The sequence below is a fragment of the Cygnus olor genome, chromosome 10, assembly GCF_009769625.2.
Source record: "Cygnus olor isolate bCygOlo1 chromosome 10, bCygOlo1.pri.v2, whole genome shotgun sequence".
Lineage (NCBI taxonomy): Eukaryota > Metazoa > Chordata > Aves > Anseriformes > Anatidae > Cygnus > Cygnus olor.
The window spans coordinates 1,686,687-1,704,649 of NC_049178.1; the positions used below are offsets into that span (position 1 = coordinate 1,686,687).

General features: G+C 36.4%; 1 protein-coding gene across 19 annotated transcripts in view; it reads right to left on the minus strand.

Annotated features, from left to right (window-relative positions):
* CACNA1D (calcium voltage-gated channel subunit alpha1 D) overlaps positions 1-17,963 on the minus strand; it is a 188,890-nt gene that overhangs the window by 7,763 nt on the left and 163,164 nt on the right. For 17 of the 19 annotated variants that reach the window (XM_040568759.1, XM_040568772.1, XM_040568770.1 and 14 more), the window contains 6 exons: positions 15,675-15,805; positions 5,782-5,898; positions 3,911-4,278; positions 3,574-3,600; positions 2,576-2,725; positions 602-765 (listed from right to left, as the gene is read on the minus strand). In XM_040568759.1, coding sequence (XP_040424693.1) covers positions 602-765; positions 2,576-2,725; positions 3,574-3,600; positions 3,911-4,278; positions 5,782-5,898; positions 15,675-15,805 — 957 coding nt within the window. The remainder of the gene's footprint in view (positions 1-601; positions 766-2,575; positions 2,726-3,573; positions 3,601-3,910; positions 4,279-5,781; positions 5,899-15,674; positions 15,806-17,963) is intronic. The other 2 variants (XM_040568760.1, XM_040568775.1) reach the window with 1 other exon arrangement.

Below are 17,963 nucleotides of genomic sequence, written 5' to 3' on the forward strand. Positions count from 1 at the left end.
AACAAAACAAAAACTATCAAAAAACCCACAACCCCACACCATTAAGCTCTCTCTTGGTTCTGTTTTCCCTGAAAACTGCTATATTTCAGTCTAGTGTTTACTAAAGCAGCAGGAGGTAAAGATGTAAATGGAAGCGGTCCCAGTGCCAGTAAGCAGCATGTCTGCCAAGAGATGGGGACGTGCCAGCAGGTCCGGAGGTGTTCCAGAGGGATAATGGCAGCACAGCATATCTGTGGGTCTGGATAAAGGGGGCACAGACTGAATCCCTCTGATCAAAGTTTCAGAGAAAACTACTGCTGCGTTCTACCTTGCTCTTTCTTCATTTACCAATTCAAGTTAAAACTAGCAGTTAAATCAATTATTTTCATATTACTGCATGAGTGAGGCAAGAGATATTAAAAAGGCTGACTTGTGTGCTAGGATCTGTAGGTTGAGCAATGTCTCAGGATGGATAGGTTCTTCTGCTATACACAGTAATCTGCTAGCAACATTCATCAAGAAATGTCTTGTTTGAAATCCAAGTTACAAAGAAGCATTTTGAAACTGGAAAACGTCTTAAATAATTCTGGATTTGCAAACAAATTGTTCTTAATGTACTTACGTGTCGGTGTTGGAGGTAGCAGCCGTCTCCTAGGAGATCTTTTTGTATCGTAACAGGGCTGTGAATCGTCTTCCTCAAAAAACCCATGTGGGTGATGGTAACCTTTTGGTCTCTCAAAATCTGAGTCATGGCAGTGATGTCTACAGTGGTAATCATATATATGCCTGAGTTAAAGTACAATTAAAGTAACTGTTATTTCAGAGTTTCTGTAAGTTGATCTATTTAGGTGTTTTCTAGAAGATAACCAAACAAAACCAAGTATAACTACATTATATAATTACATGACTCAGTTTTAAAACCCATGTTCTGTATGCAAACTGATTTTGAGAGAGTGAGCATAAACTTTTCTATCAGTATAATTACATAATAAATTCTCAGATTAATTTTTTATCAAAGTATATTTTCAATGAAGTTATTTTTACCATTACAAGCTAAAACGTACATTGCTTAAAAAACAAAAACAATATTCTGTTCTGCTCCTGCCATTCTCTTTTGTGAACCCTAGCTATGGAACACAGAAACCCAGAGAATAGAATTCAGCCTTTTACACTTGGATACTTGTCAAAAATCAAATCCTGTAAGGTTATTATTTGGCTGTAATTATCATACCAAAAATAAGTGGCCTGAGAATTCTGTATAACTTAGTATTTATGCAAATCTTAGCTTCTATGCAATCCAACAAGATGCACATGAGTGTGCCAATCTTGTCAAAATTCAGATGGCAAAAAAGATAGGAGAGGAGGAGGAGAATAAAGCATGTCTGGCAGTTGTGCATATTCATTTACGGCTCTAAGATAAAAGGCAATAAATTCCTCCACTACTTTTGAGCAGTTGTTAAATTTACTCATCAGAGGGAAGCACAGCTATTGTAAAGAAGAACACCACAATCTACTGAAGATCCTTTAAGTCCAAACGAAAAGTTAGGACCTGACATTACTGAAGCCATGTCACAGCAGTAATACTCAAGCCAAAGTAACTTAGGAACCACTCTTCTAAAGTTAGGAAATCCTATCCCAGTCCAATTCTGAAGACTGTGTGAAACAAAGCTGCGGTGAAAAGCTTCGATTTATCAAAATTAAATTAAGGCTTTTTTTTTTCCCCTTAAACCTAAAATTAAGTTATTGAATGCAAAGATCAAAGGAGTTAAATACAAACAATCAGGTAACAGTTGTTAAATACAACTGGACCTTGAAAAAAACAAACTAACCCTATGTGATAGAAATACCACAATTAACTAGGCTACTATTCTGAGTTTCGGCCAGAGAAAACACAAATGAGTGAGAAAACCGAGAGGAACTGGGTTACAAAACGAGAACTGTGCAGTTACAGCAAGGAGCCTCTGGTCAATACAAGTCTGCACATTGTTCAGTAATACAAACGTGTAACAAATGCCAATATGCTGACTGAAATGCAATCTATGACATTTCCATAAAACATATGAACAAACCATAAAAACTATCCATTCCAATCACCTAAAGGCTAGGAAAACGTGACAGTGATTGTATCAGGGAGACAGAAAATGATGCTGAGAGGAACATTATTAATGAAGTGGTAATAATGAAAATCTTCAAAAGGAAGACATCCAATTCATTAGTTAAGCTAATACTACAAGAAGAAAACCATTTCTAAAAGTTCCTTTATCTGACCTTAACCCTTAATTCCACTGTAATTGAAATTTTGTTTATAAACAAAAGGCTTCTTTGGTTATGCACTACTTTATACTAGTTTATATAGTTCAAATGAACTTTCTGCTTTGCTTAAAATCTTGTACAGAACTTTTGCTGAATCCAGCGCTTGATGCCAAACACAAAGGTTTGCAGAACCTACACTATTTCTATTCATCATTTCACTTACCAGCAGTTGTGGACTATTAACTTCATTAGAAAATTTTCACTGTAAGTACTCTTGGTGGAGCATATATGGATACATACATATGTTCCTGAAATCTTTTCTCAGTTTAACAAATATCCTCACCTGCTTCCTGACAACATGCTGTCTTCCTCATAATATTCTTCTCCACTAAAATATTCCTGTTCTTCCAAATAATGATCGTCATTGCAATAGTCTCGAACTTCACGTTCTTCACGGCAAATAGTAGGTCGAAGTCCATCACCAGAGTCAGACCTGTAAGCAGCAAACAAATACTTGGGACTGATTATAGTTTAGACATAGCTCTTTGAAGGTGCATTCAATAAAAAAGAATTAACAACTCAGGCAGAATGTGACTTTATAGTAAATTCTGTAGAACTACAGTTCAGAATAGAAGCAGTTTACCTGTTTTTTCATGACCTTCCTTTATTTGTTTATGGTACAAATATGAAAAGAATTAGCATGGGGATGTTCTGTGAAGTTGAATACATTTAAGACATTTTTACAAAATATAAATTCAGAGTACTTGGCAGAAAAACAGCCTCTCTCAAATCTCGGAAGGTTGCCACATAGCTAAAATATTAAGGAGCATTCACTGAGGTCTTCCAAGAAAAATGCATGTCCAAATCTAGACACTAAAAACTACCACTGAAAGTGCATTTAGCAATGCACTTCAAATAGCACACTACATCTAATTTTAAAATCTTGTCTTAGAAAATATTCAGATACAAGGCCAGGATACATTTTGGGCCCCCTATAAATGGGATCATGCATAGAAGTATTTACAAAAGATAACATCATTTTTTTTCCAGTTTATGCAAGTCAATCTTAAACAAGGACTACCACCAGGTGTGATCTTTTGTTTGCTGAAAACTGCACAAACCTGTGCAGACTTTAGGAGGGTTTGAATAGTTTTGAACTATAAGAGAAGTTTACCATTTTAGAATAAACAGTGGAAAATCTGACTTAGCATTCTTCAATTTAATTTATCAGCATATGCATTGTCATGCAGTTAGTCTGGAGAACTATACAGCTTCTTAAAACGAACAAAGAAAAAAAAATATTTTGTGCTTTTCAATTATATCAGAACAAAGTAAACTCACCTAATGTATGTTTCGTAGTAGCGGGTTCTATCCAGGTAAGCCATGAAATTATGGAGAAAGATACTTTTAAATCAGGTAGTTTTGAGAAATTCATTGGTGATTACATTGTCTGTACTGTAACTAATAATTTCATTTTAAAGAAAATGACTATTTTCAAACCTTATTAAAGTTATACCATTTTCCCACATATCAAAGCTATAGTTTGAGTTTTGTACATTAATAGAGAACTGAAATGAAGCCAAATATATGAGTTAGTTTAATGCAGCACAATTTTTCTTATAGTGGATTTAAAATACATACATTAATTTAAAAGCAAATATTATTTTTGTAAGTTTACCTTCTACTGCTTGGCCTTCTACGCTTCTCATGATCAGCTCTGGAGTATGAATGGTAACCATTTTCAGATCTATGCTCATGATTTCCAAAATTTGTATGTTTTCCGTGGACAACTTTGGACACATTGGCATTATTGAGATTGGCATTTGTTGAGTTTGGAACTTGCTTTCCTACTGAGTTGTGGTTATGATGATTGCGGTATATAGAATTTCCTGTCTGAGGATATGGGTTTTTCTCAGTATCACTTGCAGATGGAATTGAAGGCCGTTGAACATGTAAGGGACGGTGTGTGGTGTTGATCTGTTGAAATGAATCTCGTCTGTCACTGCTAATATGGTTTATGTGGTTGCCAAAGAGGGCACCATTCCTCTGTTTTAGGGGAAGAGAAAGAAAAAATAACATCAGACACCTTAGCAAAACACGTTTCTGACAGCGACGACTTCTCTCCTACATGCATACAAAGTACCAAATAAACTGTGATTTTTCTTTCTAATTTATGATGCTTCAGATGGGATCTGCTGAAGTGATAGAGATGTGATTGTGATAATGACAATATTTGTATTTCAGAGTCAAATCAGTGGACATTATTCTTTTTCCATACAACTAAATGTGACATCCAGCTTACTCTGTGTTTTGTTACACAAGAGAAACCTAGATTCCCCTACATGAAGAACATGCACCAAATTCCTCAGAAAGCGACAGGTCTGTGTAATTTCTGAGAACACTTCGGTGGAATTCTTTCTTATTTTCTCAGAGCATCGGTTTGCAACAGGTGTCACTCAGACAGGATGGAGTGCCATGCAACAGTTTGCAAGCATATCTCAGGTAGATAGCATTAACTTCAGTGGTTCCATTCTTTCTCCTTGCAGAGGTATAAGAAAGAGCAGTAACTCTTTATCAGTCCTGAGAGTGAAATGGATGATGAGAAAGAATGAAGTGATAAATTATGACTATGACATGCAGCTCTCTTTTCCATCTAACCCAGATTATGTAGCCCCCCTGTCTAGCCAGTGGTGCGTCTTGGATGACAGCAGTCTGTCTTGAAGCTCAATCTAGAGAAGACAGGAGGTAATGATGGTTGGCAGAGAAATGCATCTACTGATGGTCACTGCACCACTGTCTCCAGTACCACATCCTCCTTTTTTGTAAAGGAGGACAGCAAGCTATGAGCTTCTGACAATTACTGCAGGAACATGCCTTTACATCGACTTCTTCTGAAACGTTGCAAAGAATTAAGTTTTCTTGCTAGCTGAAAAACAGTTTGCTGATTACAATACCAACTTTAAGTGCTCACCATTAGCCTGAATAGCTAAAGCATAAAAGAGGAAAACCAAAATTTTTTCCCAATTAATTCTTATTGATATCCCGCACAGGAAACTGGAACTGGCATTTGTGAGTTGACTTCTGTGCAATTCTAGGCATTCTTTTAAAATATGCAGCTCTGCAACTCTTGTGGTTTGGCTGCCTAGGAGTTCATCTCTTCTTCCTACCCACCACCGCAGATGTTAAGACATTTCCCATTTAAACCTTGCCACTATCTCAGTTTGAGCTGTCTTCATAGACACATGCAAGACTCACACATTTCTTAGGATTTACTTAAGAAAAAATAAGAATTAGGGAGAAAAAATTAGGGGCAGGAGAATCACCCTTGCAGGAACTCCTTTCTAAATTTATGATGAGACGCAGATGTCCTGGTAATACCATTTTTCTAGATAGACATAAAACATACTTGATGTTTATAAAATATTTACATTTTCTGGTTTGAGGCTTTTATTATTCTTCCATATTCGGGGATAAACTCATTCTATAAACCTTATATTACATAACAAAACAACAACAACAAAAAGTCACATAGATGTGTTCTGACATTACTTTATAAACATCCTCCTCCTCCTCTGGATTGTTTTCCTCTGGTTCATCATCTTGCAAGTCACAGGATATAGCTCGGCGTATTTCAGGACCAATATCATGAAGTGTCCTTAGTCCTGCCTAAATCAATGACAATATCATATTAGGAATGCAAATTCTTCTATAGTTACAGACACGTAAAATTCTTAAAAAACAGTTAACAAGCTTTTGTATCCTGATATTCATAGATGATGCATCCTACTATGTCTCTTTACTGTCATTAATAAAAGGCTTATAGTCCAGTACAGTCCCGTTGAAGTGAAGTGTCCTTATTACCACTGTGTAGATCCTGACTAAAGGACCACTGATATTTATGGAACCCTACAGAAATAAAATTCATCTTAAAAGAAATTATAAGCAATCAACAAGTACTTTAATAAAATGTATTTCAAAGAGATGTATATTTAATGTTAAAAACCTGTTTGCAGCCTGTGTCCATGCAGGAAACACAAAAGGATCTTTGCTCCAGCAATAGCAGTTTTAGCAGAGCTCAGACTATAAAGAAAGCAGTGAAATAATTCCAGCTCGTCTGTGCTGCCTGCAGGTACAGATGTGAAGCTTCAGTGTAGGACAGAAAGCCATCCAGCTACAGCAGCAGGGGCCTCAGCATGTATTGGTTCATATTCCTTCTCAAGCCTGCTATCAAAAGGAATTTTTAGCAAGAGGGTCTGTGCTGGAACTGCCGAAGAGACCCCTACACAACACAGAGCTAACAGACAGCATCCTCGCGCCCAACAATTCCGTGCTTTTGTATGCCTTACCTACTCTGAAAAGATGATATTTTTCCTATTTTTACTCTGGCTACCAATGTGTAAAGAAAAAAAAAACAAAAAAAAAAAACAAAAAACAACACAACCTTGTTCTCCCCAACTCTTTTTTTTTCTTCTCAGGTTCAGAAGAAATCAAGAATTTGTTTACCCCCTTACTAGTGCTACACTTACACATATAAAGAGCATGCATGGCACAATCACGATCTAAAAGCCTGATTTATCATCTTTCTGCGCATTTTTGATACAGATGTGAGGGCTGACCAGCCCATTGGGGCACGTTACTTCTCCTGGGGTGGCATGGAGATGGGTGGGGCATTTTGCATGTTTCAGAGCACAGATGGAGCTGGAGGGCCTTAGCAGGTACCAAGCATGGCTGGGTCGCATTCCTGCTGCCCATCTCACACGTCCCTGGGAGCTCGCTGCAGCCCTGCACCCAGCTTTCAGACCCCAGTGGGAACAGCCAGTTTGCTGGGGAGCAAAATGACATTTATGCAGTGTGGGCAACCAGAACCTGGAAAGGGATGAACTAAAAAGCTTTGTATCAGCCTGTGTGGATTTACCACATGTTCTTGCTCAGGTTTCACTCTACTGGTGTTTTACCTCCTGAAAATGGTGCTTGAATAATCACATTAGCTACGTGAACTTGGCAATTACATTTTCTTCCTCAGGGATGATCTTTGAGAGTTATGCTGTAGTAGAACAGGTCTCTCAAATCATTTACTAGGGAGTTAATATCCAATATACTTTTCATGAATACATTGTGCTTTTTCCCACTTCTTGTGCTAATTACATAGTCAAGTTTAGCAAGGTTGCTAATGGCATCACTTTGTAAGGTGCTAAAGGGAAGTAGAATTAACACTCTCAGGTACAAATTTCAAAACAGACCAAAGGCTTTAGTATTTATTTAGCAGAGGATTACTACTATATTTTGGTTACTTGGTCATTAGCAAGAATAATCACTTACATTTCCAAATCACTGACACTATAACATAAACTGTAATAAGAACAGAACACAATGCCAGAACTACTAAAATAAGAAAATATGCATGCAGAAAAATAGCTGATTAGACCTACACTATAGCAGTGAACATAAGAGACGTAGTAGCCAAGTCTCGATTCCCCAATGTTCCTCATCTTCATCAAGCCCACCCTCTAACACTGAGGCTGAGCGTACTGCTCTACAACGGCACAAAAGCTCTGTGCTTTTGGTCAAGCCCCAACTCCCTGCAAGCTAAGCCCTTCTCTGAATGCGATGCTCTCAGCAATATTATACATTTTAGCTCTAGCAAAAACTACTAGCTTATGTTCCTGTATGCCAAATTGTGACAAAGTCCCATAAATATATACCTGAAAACTGAGAAAAGGCAAATGTTTGGCAGGAACATATCCAATAATCACGTAATTACATTTCCCACTTCCTTCTGGTATATTTCTTGCTGAATTACTCCCTCTTAAAAAGAATAAATAAGAGCAGGCAGCTTTTATCATCTCATCTCTCCTCAGTAATACTCATTTTCCTGTGACAGACCCCTTGCAATGACAGTCACCAGCAGAAGATTAAAACCTGAATCACAGTATGTAAGAGTATACCTTTTAAAGCGAAACAATCAGCTTTATTTACTGACATCCAGTACCAAAGCCATAGGTTCTACAAGCAACACCTGATTGCAGTATTAAAATATCCCTCAGGTTATTTGCTCCAACAGAATCACCCAGAATGACCTTGCTAAGTCCATCAGTAAAGTGACTACTCCCATGTACTGCCCCATTTTACATGGAGTACTCGAAAAGTATTCTAAGCAATCTAAGAACAATTTTTACAGCAGGAGGGCTCTGCACCGTGAGACAAACTCTCATGCTGAGCTCTCACTGGTGAGAAGACAACCCCTCGTTATATCAGTCAACTTCACTGAAGTTGGGCTGACGTAAAAACGCAGGCACTGTACTTGTCTGCCAGTAGGAATATCCCTCCTCTGAACCACATTTCAGGTCTTCTGTGAAGATCACAAAGAAAGCATGGGCTGATAAATACTTGACTTTTACCTTCAAGTACTTTAGAAGCAAATCAAAGATCTCTTAAATAAAAAACATCACCACAAAACAACACAAAATCAAACCAACCCTACCCACATCTATCCATTAGTTGAAAGGGAAAAAAAGGTCCTTCTGATACACATTTTCCCCTACAATATTGACCAGTTTAGCCTACCCACAGCAAGAACCCCACAGGGACAATGGGACTATGCACTGTCCTCCCCTGGACAGTGATTTACCTGCATTTTTCAGGGAGGTGTGCTTGTTTCTTTGTTCCTACAACTGCTGAAGTCCATAGCAGGCAACTACTTCCCTAAGAACTTTATAAAACCTTTTGTTGTTATTACATATAACGAATCAAGACCAGCCACATTTCTGAGGCATCATAATTAAATGACTTTTTAAAAAATGTCAAATTTTAGCGCTGTACAGAAATTACTTCCTCACATGGCTTGTCAGAGCTGCAGAGGAAAGGAAATCACAGCTAAATCCTTTTTATTTTCCATAAATGGAACAACTGGTAGGAGTTAAAGACTGATATAAGACCTTTTATAACATTTCATTTAGTTAGTAATGATTGCTGGAGGGATGACACTCTCTCTAGTCTCCCTTATATCCTTTATATCTATTTCTTAAGACAGATTCTTGATTTCTGCAGATTTTCTCCTGTCCAGAGAATTTTTGCCTTTCCTTAAAGGAAGCTTCAAGATTATTTTACGCTGTTTCATCAGTAAAAACACCTTTAAAGTTTTTCCCTAAATAAATATAAATGTGAGTAAGTATTTTATTTCCTATTTTTTGATGGCCAAAATATAAATCACATTATTTCAAGAAGCAGGGGGTCATATATATGTCTAATATCCATCTCAGCTCATCAGTCTGGAAACTTGCCTGGTTCAAGTTTGTTAAATCGGTCAAACGGATCACATTTCTAAGAAAATGCATTAATAATATCAGATTATAACAGAACACACAACTCTTCAGTTCTGTTATCTCTAACTTTCCAACACAGAGTATCATTATTTGCTATTCACAAGTATTTTTGCTTAGTGGATATGGGACTGGAAAAAATAGTGTGTTTTTTTTTCATATAAAAGTTAGTATTTATGTACATTTACCCAACACCTTTTAGCAAACTTTGTTTTCATCAAAGACACTGGAAGATAGAAAGACCTGTAACAGAGCTGATAAAACATATGCAAGAGATGTTTAGACACTAGTTTTACAGGGATAACAATCAAAACTGCACCACTGAATTATTCACGCTCTTCTGCAGAAGGACATCTGTTGGTTCTATTCATATTGTTCCATTTTGTTGACATTTCTTTGAAGTAGGGGAAGAGAAGAGATACATGCTACTATATTTGATTGACTCTAATTCTATTCTATAGATTTCACTACAAATTTGCAAAAATAAAAGCTCTTTCTTATTCAGACGTTTTCTCTCCAAAATTTATTTTTGATGCCTTTTTTGCTTAATTTGTTCATTCTAGGCATGGGAAATATGAGATATATCAGACCAATAGTTAGTTAGTTCGTGACACAGAGTGCGCCAAACATAATTACATAATAAAACCAAGCATGTCTTTAAATAGGCTTTCCTCTAAATACACAAGATGACTTCAAATTAACATGATAATTCTGTGCAGCTGTCCTTTATGAGGCATAATAGCACCTGCAATGTTTTCAAGATGGCAGGAAGCACTAATACACCAGCGCTGTGTGCTAAACAGCAGCTCGAGAGACAATTAGCGATGCCCCCTGTCTCTGACACAGCACTGAGATGACATGTGTGCCTTTAAAAGTTAAAGGAATAGAACTGTAGGTGTCCCTCAGTGGTAAAATTGTCATATGACTAATAACTATAGTTCTCAATTGGTCATTCAGAAGGAGATAACCTTAAATATACTTGAAAAGCATCACGTGCCAAAATGCAAAAATATTTAAGTCAAATTAAGCTTGAAAATATTAAGAAGTTAAATATTTCAAAAAGATTGCTTTTAACAAATGCCAAATAGTTTTAAGATTAATTTTATGCATCTGTAGTATTCATAAAACAGTAGCACCATTTTAGATACATTTTATATTGAGAAGTTTGTGTATAATGCAAGACTTCAGAGTCACGACTTTTAGAAAAATTTTTAAAGGCTTATGAATACTGGAACTACAAAAAGACAATTTTCCCTATATCTGAACTCAGTGCACATCCATTTAGAGGCATCATGCAACCTACACACAGATGAAGTTTTAGCTTATTTTAAGCTGAGTAAACACAACAGTCTAAATAATAAGAATCACGATCACCACAGTAGTTCTAGTCACATAAAATAAACAATGCTCCGTACTTGAGGCATTTTATAGTGATATCAGGAAATGGCAGACACTTGTATAATATGCTTCATAGATTTTAGAAGAATGCTGGATAGTTAGGTATATTGCTATATAAACTAATTACATCTGAAATAAAGCATAAACATGAATTCTAAACGCTTATGTCTTAAGAGTTTCAGAGTACTGAAAGTATATGACTATGAAACTGTTCATATGAACCACTGTATAATGAATGTGATAATGAACACGTTTTTAGTAGCTGCTTATTTTATAGCAAAGAAAACCAAAAAGAACAAAAAAACACCACAGATGCACTGTCACAGCATAAAATAACCTGAAGGCAGTAAGAACAGAACACAATGCCAGAACTAGTAAAGTAAGAAAATAAGCATGCAGAAAAATAGCTGAATAGACCTACACTATAGCAGTGAATGTAAGAGACGTAGTAGCCAAGTCTTGATTCCCCAGTGTTCCTCATCTTCATCAAGCCCACCCTCTTAACACCGAGGCTGAGCGCACTGCTCTACAATGGCACAAAAGCTCTGTGCTTTTGGTCAAACCGTGGCTCCTGTCAAGCTAAGCCCTTCTCTGAATGCAACATGAACACAGAAGACAATTAAATTGAATTTGAAAAAAGAATATTAACCCCTCAGTAGATGCCTGCTAGGGGTCTACTTTCTCTCAAGTTTACTGAAGGGTTGATATTACTAACAAAATCTTCATAGATAAAAAGCATAATTAGCTTAACCCAAAGCACATTCCCAAGATCAAGTTCAGCTCAATAAATCAGTGTCTTGTGTCCTTCTGATGTGAAGGGAAATATCCATTAACTTTTATTTGCAGATATTAACAAAGCAGATTGTGTGTAAATAAATGTGAAATACAGATGTGAATGTTACATAGTTTAGAGCACACATGTTCCCTAGGAAAAAGAGCATCAAATTAATTCATTTACTCCAACTAACAGATGAAAGTAATTAAACCTGTTCATGCTTCACTTAACATTTATTTTCACCAGCAATGTGACTACTGTTTGGCTCAATACATTTTTCCATCACTACAAAAAGACATCTCCTAAACTACTGCTACAAATATAATTTTCTGGTTTTATCCCAAGGATGTATTCATTCTCATTGCGTTAAGTATCAATTAATAGAATAAGAAAGGCACTATGAGCAATTCACCCCCAAGGAATTTTGTGTCTCATGTCCTAAAAGTGTGTATAACACAACAAAAACGTTGGTAGATAGCTAATGCAAACTGGTCACCTATCATTTCAGAACTAGCTGCTTTTCTTCCCTTCATAAGGACTGAAAACTCCTGAATCTGCAGAAGACATTCAAGCCTGTTGTAGTTCCAAGGACCATCATTATACTATTTCTAAAGATGTTTTCAATGACAATAAGCAAGTTTAGACCAAATGCTGTTGGTTATAACTTGAAATGCCCTTTTCTGACTGAGGAGGACTTTGAAACTTCATGGCAAAAAGACTTTACTCAGCAGCCTGAGCAGATAAACTCTGGAGACACACTTCATGTTCTAGAGTGCTTCCTCTTCTCTCCCAAAGAGCAGCCTTTGTTAGGCTAATCACAAATGCTGCAGCCTTGAGGACAAACTGAGCTATACAGAACGAAAATCACCCTGAATGCAATCACTGTGGGGTAATAAGGGGAATTCCTGCCTGCTGCAGACTGGTATTCACAAAGCAAACCTAGTTTTGCAGGGAACTCCATTCCAATGGTCTTACTCAACCCAAACTTTGCTGTTTCTTCCCCTCAAACATTTCTCAAGCCAACTATCAGAAGAAGCCATTGTCTTTATTCCAATTGTGTCAAGGTTCTGATACAAAAATGGCAAGGGGACTGCCACTGAAATTCTCTTGACATAACAGGCAATTTGTCTCATGTAACCAAATAATATGAAAGCAAAGGATGAAATTTTCAGATCTTCATTTGTTAAAACTCCTGTCTTAATGACTAAAAAATAAATTAAAATGGTATTCTGTACTTATTCTGTTGTTAATTAGAAGACACTAATTTACAGCTTCTACACTCTTAGCTATCTTAAATATTCCCAGTTTCTATTCCTTTCTTTCTAGATAAGTTATTTTGGTAGAACATAATATTAATTTTCTTTTCTTACAGTCCCCTTCTTTCTCTGATTGTGCAAAGAGTCTGATACCTTCAGTAATTTATTTACTACACATATCTGGTATCATGAACATTGGCATCTAGGATCCAGCTTTCCTTCTTCTGGAAAATTCAATAGATGCTAACTATAAATGTGTTCTGACTGGAACTGATAAATGGCAGAAATGAGACAATACAGAGTGAGTCTTGCAGACTGGAGCATAAAACTCCAAAAATTCAGGAGACGATATTTAGGGTAGAACATGACTCTATGTTTTTCTCCTTCCTCCACTACAGAAACATGGTGTTGGACAACCTATGTTCTTGATTTTGACAACTGACGGGATGGAAAAATGCCTGCTATCAAGCGTATATATCATACTCACGATGAACTGCAAATGGAATTGATGGAACAGTTATCAGAAATGAGATCTAATTTACTGTTAGCCCCACTGACCAAGTCTTCCTGAATAACTGACATTTTAATAAAGGAAGCTAAAATGTAAATAAGCAGTAACTTTTTAAAAAAAAAAAATAGGGAAGAGTTTATTCCAGTAGAAACTCTTCTGACCATATCAATACATTGTTTTTTGATTGAGCAAAATTGGTCAGCAAAATAAAGAGGAAAAAAAATAACTTGTTATATTTGTTGATAATCTACTTTGGAGAAATAGCTATAGGAATCAGAATCATTTAGGTTGGAAAAGACTCTTAAGATCATCGAGTCCAACCATCTAATCCTTTAAATGCTGGGCTGAACCCCCATAAGACAGGGCTTTTTTCCAACCATAGGTTTCAGGTTTCTTTGAAATGGCATTTCTACTGATATTTGGTAGATGAAGCTGAATTACTATTTATTTATTAGAAAGACAGAAGTAGAACAGAGGAAAATGTGGAGAAAGAAAGAAACAACCTCCTATCTACTAGCCCGAATCATGTTATTGCCACAGGAACATTGTTTTAATCAGAATGAAAACAAAACAAACAAACAAAAAGCCATTGTAGATTCCTAGCAGAGATTCATGGTGCAATTTTTAGCTGTTCTGAACTGAGAAATGTTTGTCTAAAGACAGAGAAAGTGCTAATTCTTCCCAGTTTCATCTTTCTCTCTGTCTTTGGTATTGAACAGAAAGCACAATCTGATAATAAACAATGGAGCACACTCACATTTGGGAACTCTATTTGTTTCTATACTGTTACGTGCGCGACTTCAAAAACAGAGGCGGAAACCTGTAATACTGTGGCTTAGAAATAATTTTGAGCTCCTTATTACCAAATACTGTTCAAAGTCTGCAAAATCCTTTCTAACAATCTGGTGTCTTTCACTTTCCTCTCAACTGTTTCCAGCCTTTTCCTTTTTACCTCTTCCATTCCCCATGTTATTTCTTTTCTCTCTGACGATGTGCAAATATAGCTCATGTTGTCCCGGCAAGCCGTGTGCTCATACATCAGTAACAAGCACTGAGATGAATTTTTCTCTGCCTATTGTAGAGAAATGCATGACTTGGAACAGCAAATGTATCAGAGCTCCTGGTAGAGACATTATTAGGAAATATGAGAGAAAAATTGCCCACTAAAGACAGCAAAGATTGTTATGTTAGACAAAAGAAAAAAAAAAAACAGCAGGATTTTTAACAAAGAAAAATATATATGAATTAACACATTCCTCCCCCTTTAGATACTTTCACAACATAGTCTTCAACTTGCATCAGAAAGGTTAAATATCTTTACAGTTTGTTGGAATCCACCCAGCATTAACTGAAGTTTGTTGAGTCATAATCCAATTAAAATGATACAGTGTATGATATCTGGAATTATTTGAGGGCAGCCTTCCATCTGCATGTTTCAAAGTTCTTAATGCCAAGGGTATCAATGGATAAAAACTTTCAAAATATAACCTTCAGATCACTTATACTCTATGGACTGCTTGCTGCAGGCTTTCCAAAAAACAGATGGCCAAGTAGTACTAGTTAATCTATTGTCCTGGGTTCCATTTGACAACTTGTTTTAAGAGACAGGCATTAATATAGCATGTTAATATTACTTCGTACAGAATAAATTGATGAAAGTGAAGTTCAAAATGTGCAAACATTAAAAATGTTGATAAGAACTTATTTCACCAGTAACCATGAATGGAAAAGAAAAAGAACAATGAGAATTAGGAAGCAAATACCATATAAAAACATCTTTACTATGAGGTAATACCTGTTAGGAAGTTACCTGAGAATTGGCTTATAACATCATAAGAACATAAGAAATTAAACAGTTGAAGTAAAACAACATAAATGATGGCTCAGAACTTCATTTATCTGATTTTACTTCAGCAACTTTAGACTTGGATGTATCAACTATACTTCTTGAGGAATCTTATAACTGTTGCTACCATTTGAGTAATTCACAGAGAATAATTTATTGCACTTACCTTGTTATAGAGAGAAAAGCAGGGTTACGTTTTACTTTTCTGATGAACAAGGGCCAAAAGTGTCCCAGCTAAATTAAATCCTTGCAGCACTGCACAATCATCAATATTCATCTACCTGGTATTTCAAGTAAGCTCACAAAATGGTTAGTTAAAATGTAAAAACAAAATCACCTGCAGAGCAATCGTGGTATTCTTCGCAGGATATTTCCCCACCAGTCCTTGTTCTTTGCGTTTCTTGAATTTCCTAAAGTAGTCCTGTATCAGGAAGGTGGCATAGAACTTCCCCACGGTTACCTCATCATCTAAATGAACAGACCAGACAGATCTCTCCCAGGTCAGCACATTTGTCAATAGCCTGTACACTCATATCTGATTTGGGGGAAAAAATGTGATGGGTGCAATAGGCACTATGATTTCAGCTTACAGTAATGGAATCTGTAACTAGCTTAAAGCAATGTTTTAGCAAGCAGTTTAGGCTCAGTGAGGTAGGTGAACTCGTCCTTAATAAAGAAGGAAATACAATACTTTACCAACTCTCATGTACTTCTAGGCAAATTCATGTAAGTTTCTAAAAAAACCATAAGCATGTTTATATGTTCATAGAAGCTGAAAGATTGGCTTTAGTTACTTGAAATAAATTGATTAAAATAAGAGCTACTGTGACTTACACACACTTATAAGAGTGACGGTCTATAAAAAAAAGTCTTGCTTGTAACATATTTCACTTTTTTTTATTCCTGCTGAGCCAAATTGTCTTAGTGTACCAATATAGCATTGTTTTAATTACATAAGGACTTTGGTATCTTTACAGGCTGCTTTGTTATGCACTTTTTTTTTTTAATGGGTGTCATATCCTTACTATAACAGCTGAACATCTTCCACTTTGAATTTGGTCTGTGTTACAGATACTCATGTTGGACCGTATCTTCTACTGTCTTACGGTCACCCAATAAGACTGATTCTGGAGTAAAATCTCACAGATTTTACAATTTCACATATTTTCTGTGAGGCTCTTATTTAAGTGAAGATTTTAGTCCTTAGTCACCTCCTAGATAGGTAATGATGATAAGAGTAAATATGAAACAGACATGGTGCTTTCCCACGTTATTGTATCATATAAGGTCTGATTTGCTGATAGATAGGAAAATAATTCGCAACAGTTAATTTTGCACAGTTCAAAAGATACACAGACAGACAGTGCAGTAAAAACTAGATTTTTTTTTACAGAGTCACTGTTGTGAACCAAATCCAAATTTCCAAGTTTTCAAAGTTCAACAACAGGTACCTTATGACAATATTGAAATCTCCTGGTTCACAGCATGTAAATATGTATGCATGTGTTTTATGAGTCCCATTCAATCGTTCAGTTGTGGAAGTTTGATGCCCTGATAAGTAATGCTTGCCAGAAAACTAGAAATAGTTTTCGATTCAAAAACATTGCTTTTGTTCTCACACATTTCTTTCCCCTAAAGTTACCTGGCACAAAGTTAGCTTTTTCCCTTTCTGCTGCCTACTCTCTGGAGTTTAGCAATATGTAGAGCCAGCCATTTGCGATGTGGTTGCTAGTTGGCTAGTGCTGCACATAAAGGAGGACTTTAGTACTGGAAGGGCTGGTGTATTTTAGGTGTCCAAGTTCTCTCCACAGTTACGGCCTACATCCCGGTGGACAGTAAGCCCCTGCCATTCTGGCTACCCTCGTTGTGTCAGATGGGTGCTTAACACATCTCAGGATCTGGGTTACACCTTCGTGACTTGCTTGGCTGAATGCAGAAAATCTAATGTGCTCAGACACACTTTAACACACCTTTGATAGAAAGTACAGGCTTTTTTGTTGTTGCTGTTTGTTGGTTGGGTTTTGTTTTTTTGTTTAAGTTTTATGTCATTTGCTTTGTGCGTACTTTAACGCTAATGGAGATTTAGTAGACTTGATGTTTTTGCTTGTTTCCTGTTGGTTTGTTTTGTTTTCTACATATGAACATATCTTCCTAAGCAAGCGTTTTCCCTGTCAATGAAATTTTTTAAGTGATTGTCATCTAGTGTAACATCATACATTAATGTTTGATTAAAACAATCTCCTTGTGGTTTTGCATTATCAATTTTATGTCCCAATGTATCTCACTAATAATAGCACTTTTCCCTGTAATATGACAGCTTTTGCTAATTTAAATTTCAGTAGCCTTCTTTTTTTCATGACGTGATGAAATGTCAGTAAAAAGTATGGGGAAATCCAATTCATATGTAATACTATTTAAACTTATTTTTATCTCTGTGACACAATCTGTCTCAAAATGAATCCCAACCATTCAAAATAAGCTCCTTCCAGAATTCACAGGACGCATTTCATTATAATGTCTGATGTGGGTTGTGTGCGTGTGAGAAACTATGACAGGCTTTAACTTCAGAAAAACTGTACCAGGGATGTATCCTCCCAGCATTTTATTGTCTTTAGAGGTATCAAAG